The sequence below is a fragment of the Helianthus annuus genome, chromosome 7 (genome assembly GCF_002127325.2).
Source record: "Helianthus annuus cultivar XRQ/B chromosome 7, HanXRQr2.0-SUNRISE, whole genome shotgun sequence".
Taxonomy (NCBI): domain Eukaryota; kingdom Viridiplantae; phylum Streptophyta; class Magnoliopsida; order Asterales; family Asteraceae; genus Helianthus; species Helianthus annuus.
In genome coordinates this window covers 143,684,601-143,699,986 of record NC_035439.2, presented here as the reverse complement: position 1 = coordinate 143,699,986, position 15,386 = coordinate 143,684,601, and the positions used below count along the sequence as shown (strand labels likewise).

At 36.2% G+C, this 15,386-nt stretch overlaps 2 protein-coding genes across 3 annotated transcripts; one reads left to right on the top strand and one right to left on the bottom strand.

Annotated features, from left to right (window-relative positions):
- Positions 1 to 587: 587 nt before the first annotated feature.
- Positions 588 to 12,991, top strand: LOC110868992 (UTP--glucose-1-phosphate uridylyltransferase 3, chloroplastic). 2 transcript variants are annotated; one of them, XR_004862979.1, is made up of 17 exons: positions 588 to 1,470; positions 2,481 to 2,664; positions 2,750 to 2,899; positions 3,551 to 3,712; positions 3,821 to 3,993; positions 4,077 to 4,143; positions 5,356 to 5,519; positions 5,653 to 5,811; positions 7,486 to 7,577; positions 7,688 to 7,782; positions 9,388 to 9,465; positions 9,569 to 9,664; positions 10,279 to 10,442; positions 10,966 to 11,128; positions 11,237 to 11,297; positions 12,317 to 12,643; positions 12,741 to 12,991. XR_004862979.1 is itself a non-coding variant. In XM_022118277.2 (16 exons), the coding sequence occupies exons 1-16, from the start codon at positions 776 to 778 to the stop codon at positions 12,427 to 12,429; spliced, it is 2,616 nt and encodes an 871-aa protein (XP_021973969.1). In that variant the 5' UTR covers positions 588 to 775; the 3' UTR covers positions 12,430 to 12,666. The 2 variants fall into 2 exon arrangements, 1 of the variants encoding a protein (XP_021973969.1); XM_022118277.2 differs by lacking the exon at positions 12,741 to 12,991 and having other exon boundaries at positions 12,317 to 12,666.
- Positions 12,637 to 15,334, bottom strand: LOC110868993 (U-box domain-containing protein 1). The gene is made up of 2 exons (XM_022118278.2): positions 14,361 to 15,334; positions 12,637 to 13,917 (listed from the first exon to the last, which is right to left on the bottom strand). The coding sequence occupies exons 1-2, from the start codon at positions 15,258 to 15,260 to the stop codon at positions 12,730 to 12,732; spliced, it is 2,088 nt and encodes a 695-aa protein (XP_021973970.1). The 5' UTR covers positions 15,261 to 15,334; the 3' UTR covers positions 12,637 to 12,729.
- Positions 15,335 to 15,386: the final 52 nt, after the last annotated feature.

The window sequence follows — 15,386 nt, the reverse complement described above, 5'->3', positions numbered from 1 at the left end:
TTTTTCTAGGCCCAAAGCGGATAGCAAAAATGAGTCCCTTTTTGTAAATGAAAAAAAATTGCTATGGATCCTATTATTCATATATCATCTTTGTATACGCATACTTATCGATTATAAACCTCAATGTTAACAATCCCAAAGCCAAAATTACCAACATATAATATATTTTGTTAGAATTTGAGGCCCTAGAAAAATGAAGGCCTAAAGCTCTTGCTTTATTTCACTCCTCCTTGAGTCGGCCCTGCTAGGACCAAGTATGAAATTTTTGCAAGCCACAAGGACCAGCCAAACATTTAACTCTTTTATTAAATACAACTATTGTACAACGATTTAAATCAATAGGGCCTCACCAAAAAGAGCCGTTAGCGCTCGTTAGTGTGCCAATAGACCATCGATGGCGCCTAGAAAATGGGGATGTGGTAGGGGCGATATAGCACACCGGGTGGTTTTAACAAGTTTGACTTTTATAAAACTTCAATTCGTTATTTACTAGTTACTTTTTTTTTAAACAAAACAAAAATAGCCGTTAAAAAGATTATGTTTTAAGATCTTATATTAATAAATTACGAAATTATTTCGAGTTTGTTACGCCTAGCGCAAAATAGAAATCTCCGCAAACAAACACGCAAAAAGCACCTTCCTATTGTTTCTTCTTTGTCTTTCCCATTCTCTTTGGTATATGCTACCAGTATCTCCTCTTATCCCTCCCCCACCCCTGTAACTACCCCCCACCCCCCACCCCATTTCACTCGCACTCTCCACACACACACGCTCTATGGCTCGAGTAACCACCTCTTCCCTCCACCATAACGGCATCTATTTCACATTTTCGGCGCGTGACTCCCACTCTCTCTTCTTCAACTCTCACAAATCCCTCCGTCCATCTAACAAACTTCCGTTCACTTACCTCTCATCAGTACCGCCTTCACCGTCGTCACCGTCCAACCGCCGTCGAACGCTTGTCTCCACCGTACCGGTAGAGTACGTACCTCCGCCACCGGATTTCGACTTCGGTGAAGAGCTCACGCGCCTCCGTATCCTCCGCTCCAAGCTATCCGGTTCCAAAAGTTTAAGAGATAAAATCCACGTGGTTGATTCTGATTCGAAGGTGAAGCGGTTTTTTAAAAGCGGTGGTTATAAGAACGGATTCGCTAGGGTTTTGGAGGCGGTTGATTTGGATGAGTATGAGTTGTTTTTGGTTAAGTGCATTGTTGCTGCTGGTCAGGAGCATGTGTTAGTGTCGGATTGTGATACGGATGGTGTTGATGGTGAGATTAATGGTGAATTTGTGTCTGCTAGAAGTTCGTTGAAGAGTGCGTTGTATAGTTTGGTTGAAATGATTGAAAAGTGGGACGGGAGTGAGGATCGGGACGTTCGGGTGAAGAAGGTTGATGCGGTTGCGTTGAATTCGTTGTTGAAGACTTTGAAAGATGTTGAGGAGTTTTATGATTGTATTGGAGGGATAATTGGGTTAGTTTTTGTGTTTTTCTATACATGTTTAGTAACACTTGTTTTATATATGTTTGAATTTGATGTTAATTAGCACTTATAACCTGATTGTAGCCTGATTTGTAAGATAGCCTGTGTGGATATATGCATACATGAATAATTGAAGTTAGCATTACCTTATGGATCATTATACTAATTTAATTTTGGCAAATTGGATTTAAATAATCCCAACTTGCTCAATTTGGCCGATAATAATCCCAACTCAGCTATTGGCCGATAATAATCCGAACTGGTCCACTTTTGGCCGATAATAGTCTGCCGGTAAAAATAGCTTAACGGAGTTAAGCTTTTTCCCGAATTACAAACTGATGTTTTTTTGGATTTTGATCAGAACGAGGATACGATTCGATTTATGTAAAACTTACATCGAAACGGTGCTTCAAACGACTTGATTTTTGTTAATTGGAAGTTTAAACACCCGAGTTGAAGCATCGTTTTCGTCGTTTGGGGCAGTATTTCGAGGTAAATTTTATATCAATCAACTTGTATCCTCATTCTGATCAAAATCCATAAAACATCAGTTTGTAATTCGGAAAAAAGCTTAACTCCGTTAAGCTATTTTTAACGGCGGACTATTATCGGCCAAAAGTGGACCAGTTCGGATTATTATCGGCCAATAACTGAGTTGGGATTATTATCGGCCAAATTGAGCAAATTGGGATTATTTAAATCCAATTTTCCTTTAATTTAAATTAATAGAAGTTTTTGGATGTTACTTGTGAATTTGGAAGTTTAAAGTTTGATTATCGGAAATGGCTTTGTTTAACGGCAATTGTTGGCAGTGTTTCGAACATGTGGCCTGTATGTCTTATAATTCTTTGAATATGTGCCATTTATTGAATGCTAATTGTTTTTTAGACTGGACTTTGTATCAATGCTGTCTGATATACAAGTATGGAGTATACAAGCTTATATGGTTATAAAATGTATATTGATAAGATCATATACTTAAATGATTGATTTTCTGGCAGATACCAGTTAACGGTGTTAGAGCTTCTTTCTCAGTCTCCACACGGAGAGCAGAATGCGAATTTTCGAAACGTAGATAATTCTAACTCAACAGGAATGCAATTCGTAGAAATTCATCCTCCAAGTGTACTTGATCTTTCTCAAGACACCGAATACGCGGCTCATGCTGCTCTATGGGGAATTGAGGTAAGATGAGATCGTGTGTCGTCAATTATTTCATAAGATATCAGGAGACAGTATCATGAAATTTACGTATTTTAACCGAATTTAGGGTTTGCCGAGCCTAGGAGAGATTTATCCTCTTGGAGGCTCTGCTGACAGGCTCGGATTAGTTGACTCCGTCACAGGTGAATGTCTCCCTGCTGCAATGCTTCCTTTTTGTGGCCACACCTTGTTGGAAGGTCTAATAAGAGATCTTCAGGTAGGATCTCGTTTTTATGTTTCTCGTCTTATGAAGGTGTTGATCAAGACCGAGATCATGCCCGAACCGTTTGGTTTTTCGGGGTGTGCACGGTTTGGTTTTTGAAAACCGTTTGGTTTCGTTTTTTTTGGTTTTAGCAACGTTTTGGTTCGTTTTTTCGGTTTTTTATAAGAATCTTTCTTAGATGTTTACATTTAAGATATTATATTTAACATTTTAATCTATTTTTATTATTCTCCAATGTTTTTATTAAGACATTTTCTTCTATAATACTTTGAAAAACATTTAATTTTTATGTTAAATTTTGTTATTTCTTGTAGGAAATGGATAAATCATTTCAAAGATAAATAAACATGCTAATGTTTTTATTATAAATACTTAATATTCAAGAATAAAAACTATAATTCCTAAGTCAATATATAACAAACATTAAAAAAATGATTTTTTTAGGTTATTCGGTTCGGTTTTCATACAATACAAAACCGTAACCGAACCGTAAATTCCTGTTCGGTTTCTTTCAGTTTGGTTAAATCGGTTTTCTGCTCACCCCTACCCACTATTCCTTTGCAGAAATTTGAGGACTTTGATTTGCATTTTCATTTTTACGTATACTATTTTTACCTGTAGTAACAACTGTTGAATAATTGCAAGGCAAGGGAGTTCTTATACTTCAAATTATTCGGAGAACAATGCATAACTCCCGTTGCGATGATGACAAGTTCGGCGAAAAACAACCATGAACATATCACATCGCTGTGCGAAAGATCCAAATGGTTCGGAAGAGGTCGATCAAATTTCCGTCTTTTTGAACAGGTCCTCTAACTAAAATTTTCATAATATATTCAACAAGTGTATTTAGGCTTAATTATAATATAAGACATTAAGACAATATACTTAGGTTCTATTAATTGTGCTTGCCAGCCACTCGTCCCCGCTATTAGCGCTGAAGATGGCCAGTGGTTAGCAAAGGGACAGTTCTTGCCTGTCTGCAAGCCCGGTGGTCATGGTGTGATATGGAAACTTGCTTATGAAAAAGGCGTTTTTCAGTGGTTTCGCGATCATAGAAGAGAAGGTGCAACTGTTCGACAAGTCAGGTATGCTATCTGAATAGATACGTTTTTCTTATGCTTGTGGATCTGTACTTTTTATCTTATTTCTAATGGTTATAATCTTGCAGTAATGTTGTAGCGGCTACAGATGTGACCCTCTTAGCCATGGCGGGGATTGGTCTGCATGAAGGGAAGGTAACATTTTTGTCTGACTGTTAAAGAAAATAATACTGCTGTTTTCTCGAGTATAATAATAGTATTAGCAAGATCTGTCATCCAGATATTATGCAGTCAACTAGCCTTTCTAATTATGTGGCATCTATGCAGTTAATATCAGTTATCAGTCCCTATGTAAAATATTCGGGTCAAATATTGGTACCGATGTTATCGGCGATATCGACCGATATATCATCGATTTTCCCGATATCAGTACCTTTCTTCTTAGTTCTACCATTCGTCTTTCTTCTTATTGTTGCTATTAGTGTTTTAAGTCTTCATTGTTAGATGTTAGTGTTTTAAGTCTTAATTAGTTGCTACTTGTTACAATTGTTAGTGTTTTGCAAGTTGCAAAAGGTTAATCTGTTAATGGTAGGAGAGTATACTGAATTGTTGGTGTTAAATTGCTATATATATATAAATTCTGCATGATATTAAATTTTACGCCCCGCTTGCGGTATGCACATATAATGTATATATGTGTGGGCGTTCGGGGGGCAAAAGTGAAAGTGCACTAATTTTAACGTTATTTTACTAATTTCGTGAAAATAACGTTAAAAGAGGGGGATGGTTAATCATGCATCATGTGGTGGCGTTGATGGCCGAAAGACAAGGGGGTACATGAACTAATCGGCAGTTGTCTAAATTGTTGAGTGTTATGTGCCTTATGTCCAAGGCTTGATGCAAAACTACTATCGAGCCGGGGGTCTCACTGGAAGCAGCCTCTCTATTCCTACGGGGTAGAGGTAAGGCTGTCTACATCTTACCCTCCTCAGATCCTACCTTAGCTTTGCTATTGGTGGGATTTACCGAGTATGATGATGATGATGATATTAAAATTATGGATATCCCACCGCGATAACCTATATCTCAAATACAATCCGATTTTTTACCGCATTATCTGCATAGTGTGGCGTCTTTTCACATATAACACTGGGTGACTCTGTCACATAGGATTATTTTCACATCTTTTGATATTATGGATATCCCACCGCGATAACCTATATCTCAAATACAATCCGTTTTTTTACCGCATTATCTGCATAGTGTGGCGTCTTTTCACATATAACACTGGGTGACTCTGTCACATAGGATTATTTTCACATCTTTTGATCCTTGAATAGATTAACTTTAGCCAGAAGAGATTAAATTCTTGTAAAAAACTATATTTTCTAACTGATAATTTTGCAGAAGCTCGGTTTCGCATCATGCAAACGAAACTCTGGTGCTACAGAAGGCATAAACGTTCTAGTTGAAAAAGGCAAGTCTGACGGAACATGGACATACGGTGTGTCGTGCATTGAGTATACCGAGTTTGACAAATTTGGAATTGCTGATGGATCTTCTTCTGATAGGTATTATTTGAACCCATTTATTAAATTTCCGTATACTTAATCTTGTCATCATTCCCTTCAAATTTTTGTCTAGAAGTTTTGTAAGCAGAAGATTCTTGTTATGTTCTCCAATCAACCATGTTCATTTGTTAAGTTTGCAGACAGAGTTCCCAGCAAATACAAATATCCTTTATGTGGACTTGAAGGCTGCAGAGCATATTGCATCAAGTAAAGACGAGAGTAGCTTACCTGGATTGGTGCTAAATGTGAAAAAAACGATCAACTTTGTGGACCATTTTGGGTTCCAACACGGGTATGCTATCTGTCTACATAATCAGGATCGTTCAGTTTCTCATAGCATTTACTTTATATGTTTTTTATACTAGTTTGACCATCTAATAACATATACAATTCAAGTGGTGAAACCAAAATAAACATTTTGAAGGAAAAACTAAAAGAGTAAATTGCATTTTATGTCCTTTAAATTTGATCCAAATTGCAGGTGGTGTCCTTTAACTACCGAAATTACACTGGATGTCCTATATGTTTCATTTTCTATACAGGCAGTGTTCATTTACCTTAACCGAGTTAGTTTTTAACGTTAAGTCAGGTTATGTCATGTGCCACTCATGCGAGGGCACAATGGTCATTTAGTTCCCCTTTTAAATGAGAAATGACACAACCTGCAGTTGTGTTTATAGCTAAGGATATAGGTTGTAGTTTACGCTTTTAGTTAAAAGTAAAAGACAATATTACCCTCACATGCAAGGCACATGTCTGGAGTTAACAAAAAAAAAAAAAAATAACTGGGTTAAGATAAAAAGACGTAAAAATTAACTGTATAGAAACTGAAACATATAGGACTTCCGGTGTAATTTCGTTAGTTAAAGGACACTGCTTGCAATATGGCTCAAACTTGAAGGACGTAAAATGCAACTCACTTAAACTATAATCCATGTTTCCATTTCATTTTAGATTACGAGAAGTTGAAAACCGTGTTTAACCAAGCTTTCACATGTGTATGAACTTTCACTGTTCGAACCTCACAAAAACCAAGAATTTCATTGATTCTAAGAGTTTATTTTTTTGGATATTTCTTCCGTTCTTATAGTTTAACTTGTTTTAAAGTTCAAACCATTGCATAACATGATGGCTTGCACCATTCTCATCGTTCAAGAAGTGACTAGCATTTAATATACATAGCATTTAGTAATGGTTTATGTTAGGGGTGTGCACGGTTCGGTTCTGTTCGGTTTTTGGGCAATATCAAAACTGAAACCGAAATGTCGGTTATCGGTTTTTCAAAACCGTTCGGTTTCGGTTTTCTTCTGTTTCGGTTTTTACACCGGTTCGGTTCGGTTTTTCGATTATTTCGGTTTTTGAAACAAAAGCAAGTAAGATTCAAAAATAAAAAGTATAATTCAAAATTTAAGAATTTTTCTTATATGGTTACATTTAAGTTATAATACTTCTTTTTAACTAAAAATGTTTACATAAACCTAACATTTTGATCTGTTTTTATGTTTCTTCAAAGTTTTTATTAGGACCTTTTCTTTTATAAGACTTTGAAGATTGTTTAATTTTTATATTAAATTTTGTTATTTGTTATAGACAATAAATAAATCATCTCAATTATAGATAAACATCTTAATGTTTTTATTATAAGTACTTAACATTCAAGAATAAAATTAATAATTTCTAATAGCATGGGTTAAATACTTAAACTTAAACATAAAAATATATGTTTTTTTCGTTTCGGTTCGGTTTTTTTTGGTTATTGATTTTGGTTATCCGAAAACCGAACCGAAATTTTCGGTTATTAAAAATCCGAAAACCGAACCTTCGGTTTTTGTTTTGGTTCGGTTTTGTCGCTTATTTCGGTTACGGTTCGGTTATTTCGGTTTTCTGCTCACCCCTAGTTTATGTAGATTTATAAATTTGCTTAACATAGTAGGATTTACATGTAGCTTGTATTTTCTGTGGGCAGTATTCCAGGTGGGCGTTTGGAATGTACAATGCAAAATATCGCTGATCATCTTGTCAATAGTTTTTCCACTCGATGTTCTGAAGGTGTAGAAGGTATAATGCTATTTGTTTTCTGTTTAATGCATTGTATTATCATGGATTTTATCCTCCTTTTGTAAATCCATTTATACATCATAAAATCCAACCATGTGATGTAATTGCAGAATTGCTAGATACCTTCATTGTCTATAATCATCGAAGGAAAGTTACCTCATCTGCCAAGAAGAAACGAAAACCAGCTGACATGTCATTGCATCAGGTCCATTTCTCTATTTTCTTTTTTGAGTAAATTGCCATTTTAGTCCCTGAGTTTTTGTCCAAATTGCCATTTTAGTCCAAATAGTTTTTTTTCTCCTCTGGGTCCCTGACTTTTCCTTTTTCTTGCCATTTTGATCACATTGCCTTAGTCTAAAAACCAGGTTATAATCAGGGGTATTTTTGGCATTAAACTATTATGAGGTTTATAAATTATGTTGTAAACTACCTCTGGTTATCACTACACAACAGTTAGGGAATATGTCACAGAATAGTAACCAAGTTTCAAAAGTGTTCTAATTAGGTCACTCATATCGTTTTTGTCCCAATTAGATGACTTAAAATTCAAATCGAGTCATGTCATTTTTTCTATGTGTCAAGAAAAAAATGAAGAATAAGATGTTGGGGTCGGATTATTTTAATATATGAAATTATATTTCTTAAAAATAAAAACACTTTAATTACATTAAAAATTAAAAAAACAAGTTACAATTCACGTCATCACTCAAAGTTAACATCAAATAAAAGGGAAAAAAGAAACAAAAATTCACATCACTATGATTACTTATGAAATGGATGAAAAACCCCTTAATTTTAATGAAAAATGAATGTTGAGTGACCTGATTGGAACACTTTTGAAATTTGAGTGACCTAATTGGAACACTTTTAAAACTTGGTTACTATTCTACAAAGTTACCCCCAACAGTTATGCCAAAAATACCCCTGGTTATAACCAGATTTTTAGACCGAGTTATGCAATGTGATCAAAATGACAAGAAAATGGAAAAGTCAGGGACCCAGAGGAGAAAAAAAAACTATTGGACTAAAATGACAATTTGGATCAAACCTCAGGGACTAAAATGGCAATTTACTCTTTTTTTTTTCTCTTTTACTTTTTTTCTTTCTTTTTTGTACTATGTCAGTATCATGTGTGTTCCACTGATGTGTTCTTTCTTGTATCCCTTTATTTGTTTTGAGATTTAACTAGTATTAAGCCCCCAACGTTGCGGCGGGGGCGTAAAACCGTGCCAACTAGCACCAATGCCACACTACCGCCAGCAACCACCACCACCAACACTGAAGTTGCGGTCTTTTAATGCGAAGAAATTAGACCGAAACATAAAACATAGAAAAGAACAACTAAGCCGATCTAGGACCTGCGCGTTGCGACAAACCTGTCAAATGGGAAAAAAATAGGCGACATAATAACGTTGAACCTCACACGCACGTTGCGCCGTCTACCTCGCAAAATTTGGAACGAAACTTAAAACGAAAAATTTGCAAAAGATGAAAAGTACAGGGGACCAAAGTTGAAAGTAAAAATGTTGTGAGGTTAAATTGCAAAATATGAAAAGTTTGGGGGTTAAAAGTAAAAAAATCACATAGTTTTGGGTTAAAAGTAAAAATCAATTTTTTTTTGATAACTTCCCAAAGCATGAGGTACAACACCTCTATGCCTAAAACTGTTGTAAAGTAATAGTATGTAAAACTGTAAATGTATTTGCTTCTATTTCTTAATTTTCAAGTTGGTATGTGTTAGACGTTATGGTGGTTGCTTTTCGTCTTGTAAGTTTGCTAATAGGTACTAGTTTAAAGTACGTGTGTGCAGACTCCAGATGGCGCACTACTTGACACAGTAAGAAATGCGTATGATATTCTTTCACATTGTGATATCAAGCTCCCTGAGGTACCATATACTCACTTATATTATGGTATCATTTGTGGTTAACATCTGCTTTCATACCGAGATATGTTCGGTACTTCATTTACCAGAAAATTATTGTTTGCAGATAGAGAGTAACGATAAATACGTTGATTCTGGACCACCGTATATCATCCTTCTTCATCCCGCTCTTGGTCCTCTTTGGGAAGTCACCAGACAGAAAGTAAGCTCGTTTCGTATCTTCTGTATCGAAACTGTTAACTAGGGGTGCAAACGAGCCGAGCGGCTCGCGAGCTACTCGAGATCGGCTCGAGAAAAAGCTCGAAACGAGCCGAACCTTATCGAGCCCGAGCCGAGCTTGAGCCTAAAATAAAGCTCGTTTGTTTATTGAGTCCGAGCTCGAGCCTCTCATGTGAAGCTCGTTAGGCTCGTCGAGCCTTAGTGTAAACGAGCCGAGTTGAACCGAGCTTATTCAAACTTGTTTACAAGCCGATCTCGAACCTAAAAATAAGCTTATTTAGTAAACGAGCCCGAGCCCGAGCTTCACTTATCCAGCTCGCGAGCCTAAAAAGTCTATTATTTTTATTTAATATATAAATTAATAGATAATAAACAAGCCGAGCTCGAGCTTGAGAAAATACAAACGAGTCGAGCTCGAGCCTTGAAAACAAAGCTCGAATCGAGCCGAGCTCGAGCCCGAGCTCTAATAAGTTAATCGAGCTCGAGCCTGGTCAAGCTCGGGCTCGGCTCCGCTCGTTTGCACCCCTACTGTTAACTGTTTAACAGAGTTTGTTCTTTATTGTTTCTCACTTATTCCATCTCTTTTTACTTTACAAGTTTCATGGAGGTTCAATTTCAAAAGGCTCCGAATTGCAACTCGACGTTTCCGAATTCCTGTGGAGAAACGTTCAGCTTGATGGGAGCTTAATGGTCGTGGCTGAAAATGTGATGGGCTCTCATATCGACAGAAACAATGAGTCCATACTACAATATGGTTACAGGTAGTTAAAAGAAATTGTTCGTCACTATGAGACTTTGGGCTGAATATGACATTTATTTTAGGGTAACTTTGTAGAATAGTAACCACGTTTTAAAAGTGTTCCTATTAGGTCACTCAAGTTTCAATAGTGTTCCAATCAGGTCACTCAACATTCATTTTTAATTAAAATTAAGGGTTTTTTCATCCATTTCATAAGTAACCATGGTGATGTGGATTTTTGTTTCCTTTTTCCCTTTTATTTGATGCTAACTTCGAATGATGACGTGGATTGTAACTTGTTTTTTTAATTTTTAATGTAATTAAAGTGTTTTTATTTTTAATAAATGTAATTTCATATATTAAAATAATCCGACCCCAACAGCTTATGCTTCATTTCTTTCTTGACACATAGAAAAAAGGACATGACTCGATTTGAATGTTAAGTTATCTAATTGGGACAAAAACGATACGAGTGACCTAATTAGAACACTTTTAAAACTTGGTTACTATTCTGTGACATTTTCCCTTTATTTTATTTTATGTAGGTGTGCACGGTGCAAGTTAGTGAACGTAAACATACAGAATAAAGGAATAAACTGGAGTTCAGATAAAAATCTCTATTGGAAGCATGATGTTCAGCGGTATGAGGCACTAAAAGTCATATTGCATGGAAACGCTGAATTTGAGGCTGTTGATGTTAACCTCGAGGTTAGATTTATTCTCGTCTTTTCACTCTCTAGAATTTATTTTAAGAATCTGATTCATATCTTCATGATCAATTAGTCAAACACTTGTCATCTTTTGTTCTTTATTCAGGGAAATCATGTGTTTGAAGTCCCAGATGGCTACAAGATGACGGTCACATCCGGAAGTTCAGGTTTTTTTACTGCTTCACATCGATACGTTTGTGCATGTTTGTGTGTGTTTATTAAATAGTTATCTCAAAGAAAATTATCACTTTTGTTTCTGCAAGAAGCACACACATATATGATATATCCTATATGGCTATATCTATACTATATTATAATACACATAAGGAGGACAAAAAATGTAACTTTACGTAATTTTAAGACTCGATACAACTTTTAAAACATATTGTTGACTTTGAAACCAACTACACTTACGATTTTTAAACAGCTGTAACTTTTTCATATATTACCATTTAAAAAAATACTCTATAAAAACGAGCATTTTATCCTCTTTAATTTGAGTATTGTATTGCTATATATATATATATATAGAGGAAGGTTACCTGCTTGTTGGTTGTTTTGGAGCCGGGGGGTCTCTCAGGAAGCAGCCTCTCTATTCTTGAATAGAGGAAAGGTTTGCCTACATCCCACCTCTCACAGACCCTACCAATAGTTCTGCTATTTGTGGGATTTACTGGGTATGGTTGTTGTTGTTGTATATAGGGGAAGGTTCAAATGAAAACCACTAATTATTGTGAAAACTAATTAAAAAAGCCAAAAAAATACCAATTTTCGCCATTTTTTATATATATATAAAAAATTTTGTAGTGCACATGTGTAATACTACACATGTGTATGTGTACTACACTACACTATTACACATGTGTACTACAAAATAATTTTTTTTTTGAATTTTTTTTATATAAAAAAACCTGCGATTTTTATAAAAAAAATGAAAAAGAATTTTTTTTTTTGGTGTGTTTTTTAGGCTTTTTTTAGTTAGTTTTCGAGTTTTCACAATAAAAGTGGTTTTCATTTGAATCATCCCCCTATATATATATATTTATATATTAATTTAAACAAAATTAGCATGTTACCTGATTGCCGGTGTCTGTGTTCCCCCACCGCATCATGCGGGCACCCCTCTAGTATGTGTGTATATATATTTGTGTGTGTCCTACTTATGCCCCTCAAACTTTTGATTCAGGTTTATCTATACAATCAAATCCTATTAAAAAGGAGTTTATAGATACTGGAAGCTGGTTCTGGAAGTACATTATAAATGACAAACATATCAAACTGGAATTGGTGGAATTCTAGAGGACTAACAAAATCGTTCGCCTTTTGAGAATCATCGTTCACAGAAGAATCCGACCCCTTTCACCCGTATGGTTAAACCCCATTAACCTCATTATCCTTGTAATAATAATAGTATATGCGTTACGAGTTTAGTATGATGACCAGTAGGGCCTCGGTTATATTTCCTGTAATTTATTGTAAATTCTGTGTAAAAACTTTTGCATTCAATGAACAGGTAAAAACAACAATTTTCATTTATTACATCTCCATAAATTTACATTTTCAAATTTGCAACGAGTCCAATCTAGGCGCCGCGTGTTTTCATTCAACAGGTTTGGAAGATTGTGAGCAGCATCGGTTGAGCAATCTAAGCAGAGCGTCGGCCTTTCTTTGAGCTTTCATGGAGCCATCCGCCGCCAAGCTTTGAAGAGACGGTATGCCTCGTGGATTCATTAACAATCTTCTCGCAACTTCATCGCCACCGTCTTTACATAGCCCCAATAACAAAGTTAACGCGTTCTCTTTTCCTTTCGGCGATCCAAATCTTAAAAGATCAATGAGAATCGGTACCAAACTTTTACTCTTCCTTATTTCCTCAAGTCCCTCGGAACACCCCAATAACAGCGAAAGCACCGCCAATGCATCATCCGTTATCCCCGCCTTATCATCCATCAACAAGTCGATCAAAAGCGGTACCGCCCCTGAAACAACAACGTTCACTTTATTTACACTATAAACCGCAAGATTAAACAATGCGGTTGCAGCATCTCTTTTTCCCGCGGTGGTTCCGTCTCTTAACAGCCCAACCAATGACGGAATTGCTTTTGGACGACTACCGATGATCACTTTATAATCATCGATTAACGATAAACTAAATATTGCTGCTGCTGCATTTTCTCTTGCCTCCATTGTTTTACCCGAATCCAATACGTCTACGATGTTGTCTATTGCTCCTGCAGCCACTATTAACACCTTATTGTTGTCGAATATCGAAAGGTTTAAAAGTGCTGTGACCGCATTCTCTTGTATTCTCGGATCATGTGACGAAAGTAACGTTACCAAAAACGGAATCGCTCCCGCTTCCGAAATTATCCTTCGGTTATCCATACCGGTTTTGGCGAGTAATCTTAACTCGTAAGCTGCTTGCCGTTGGATATCGATCGAACCCATCGCTAACTTCCCAACGAGAAATTCTGCAGTCTTTTTTACCGTATCCATGGCGGTTTTCGTGGCGGATATGTGATCAACTGCCTTTTCAGGTAGCTTTCTCTTCATACTTGGGCTTCTTTCGATATGCGACGATGAAGAACTTGACGTTGCGGGATCGGTTAACGGTATGTTGTTTTCTTGACAGAATTGGTGGATCAAGCTTTTCAGTGCGTAGTTTGGAATGAGTGCCATGTGGATTAATCTCTGTCCGCTTTTCGGACATGTATGGTGCCCGGAGTTGATCCACTGTGCGATTGACACGCGATCGTACGTGTGTCCCGATGCTACTATCACTGGGTCCTGCATTTGTTCAGAATTCGTTTTGACTTCAAAAAATTCGAAATTCGATTATCAAGAATTCGAATTCGCTTCAATTCGAGTCTAGCAAATCGAACATGAATTTATAATTTTAATTTTGATTCAAAATTCGAATTAAAATTATACATATTTATTTATTTTTTATATAAATATTACATATATAACTTTTATTGGTTTATAGTATAAATTAATCTCTAAAAAAATTCTAGGGATTAAAATTTAAAATAGCCCTTACCAAACCCATTACCAAGCCATAACGAATTTATTACATATTTTAACTGAATTTCAAAACGAATTTAATCGATTTTTTCCGAGTTCGAATCGAATTGGTTGGTTATCATTCTAGAAAAAGAAAAAAAATATATTAAAAAAATTCGATTCGAGCAATTCAAAAATTCGATATTGGATTCGATGAACAGCCCTACCTGCATTAAGTCAAGTGAAATTGGGCAACGGTATTCGTCCGGAATGTTAATGACCGTCGATTGAGTAGACGGGTAATGATGCTGATGGTGTTGGTGTTGGGAATACGTGTCCATAAATTCGTCTTTGGCAGTTTTCTGATCTTCTTTGTCGAAAACCATGGATTTCGACAACGAAACAAGGGAAATGAGATTGTTAATATTCGAGACCACGATAAGCCCACCCGTACCCGCTTGCTTCTCTACTTCAGCTTCTAGTTTCGAAATCTCTTCCTCGTAATCAATCGGCGTTTTTAAACCGATTTGTGCCATGATCACTTTGACTTTCTCAAAGTCAATGACACCTTTACTCTTGCTACTTTTACAACAACTACTAGACATCATCACTTGAACAAGCTCATCTCTTCTTTGAATCTCTTTATCATCAACCAACGAGTCAACGCGTTTGACTTGTTTATGAAGAAGCTCCACTTGTTCTCTAGTATCAACCGTTATTTTCAACAAACTGAGCGGTAAAATATCCAACGCTCGACTCATTTCTTTGACAATCACATAAAACTGATTCGAAACACCTTCTGACCGAACAAGATTCCACAAACGGCTACCTTGTTTACACGTTTGCATCAGTGACTTGACTCTTCGGATAACCGAATAAAGCTCAGTGAGACACAAAATAGAAGAAGGTGGAAGTTGAGTGTTTGTTTCTTGAATTTCTTCGAACAATGATGAAAGAAGTTTGATTCTTCTTACCATTGTCGAAACGTTGTTGTATTGTGTAACCGGAATCTTGTCGACGGTTGTCACTTCGTTAGAGATTTGGATTAATGATTCTAACAAAGAACCGGTTGGAAGTAAGCCTGAAGAAACCATGATTGGTGGAGGTAGAGTTACATGAACATCCATTGTGTTGTTGTTCTCTAATATTCATGATCATGGTTAAATGACTTTGGATCACTTTAATACATACAAATGGATTTTTTAATGGAATAATGGAATTTAATAATCCCAACTTTCATTGGCGAAGCTTGA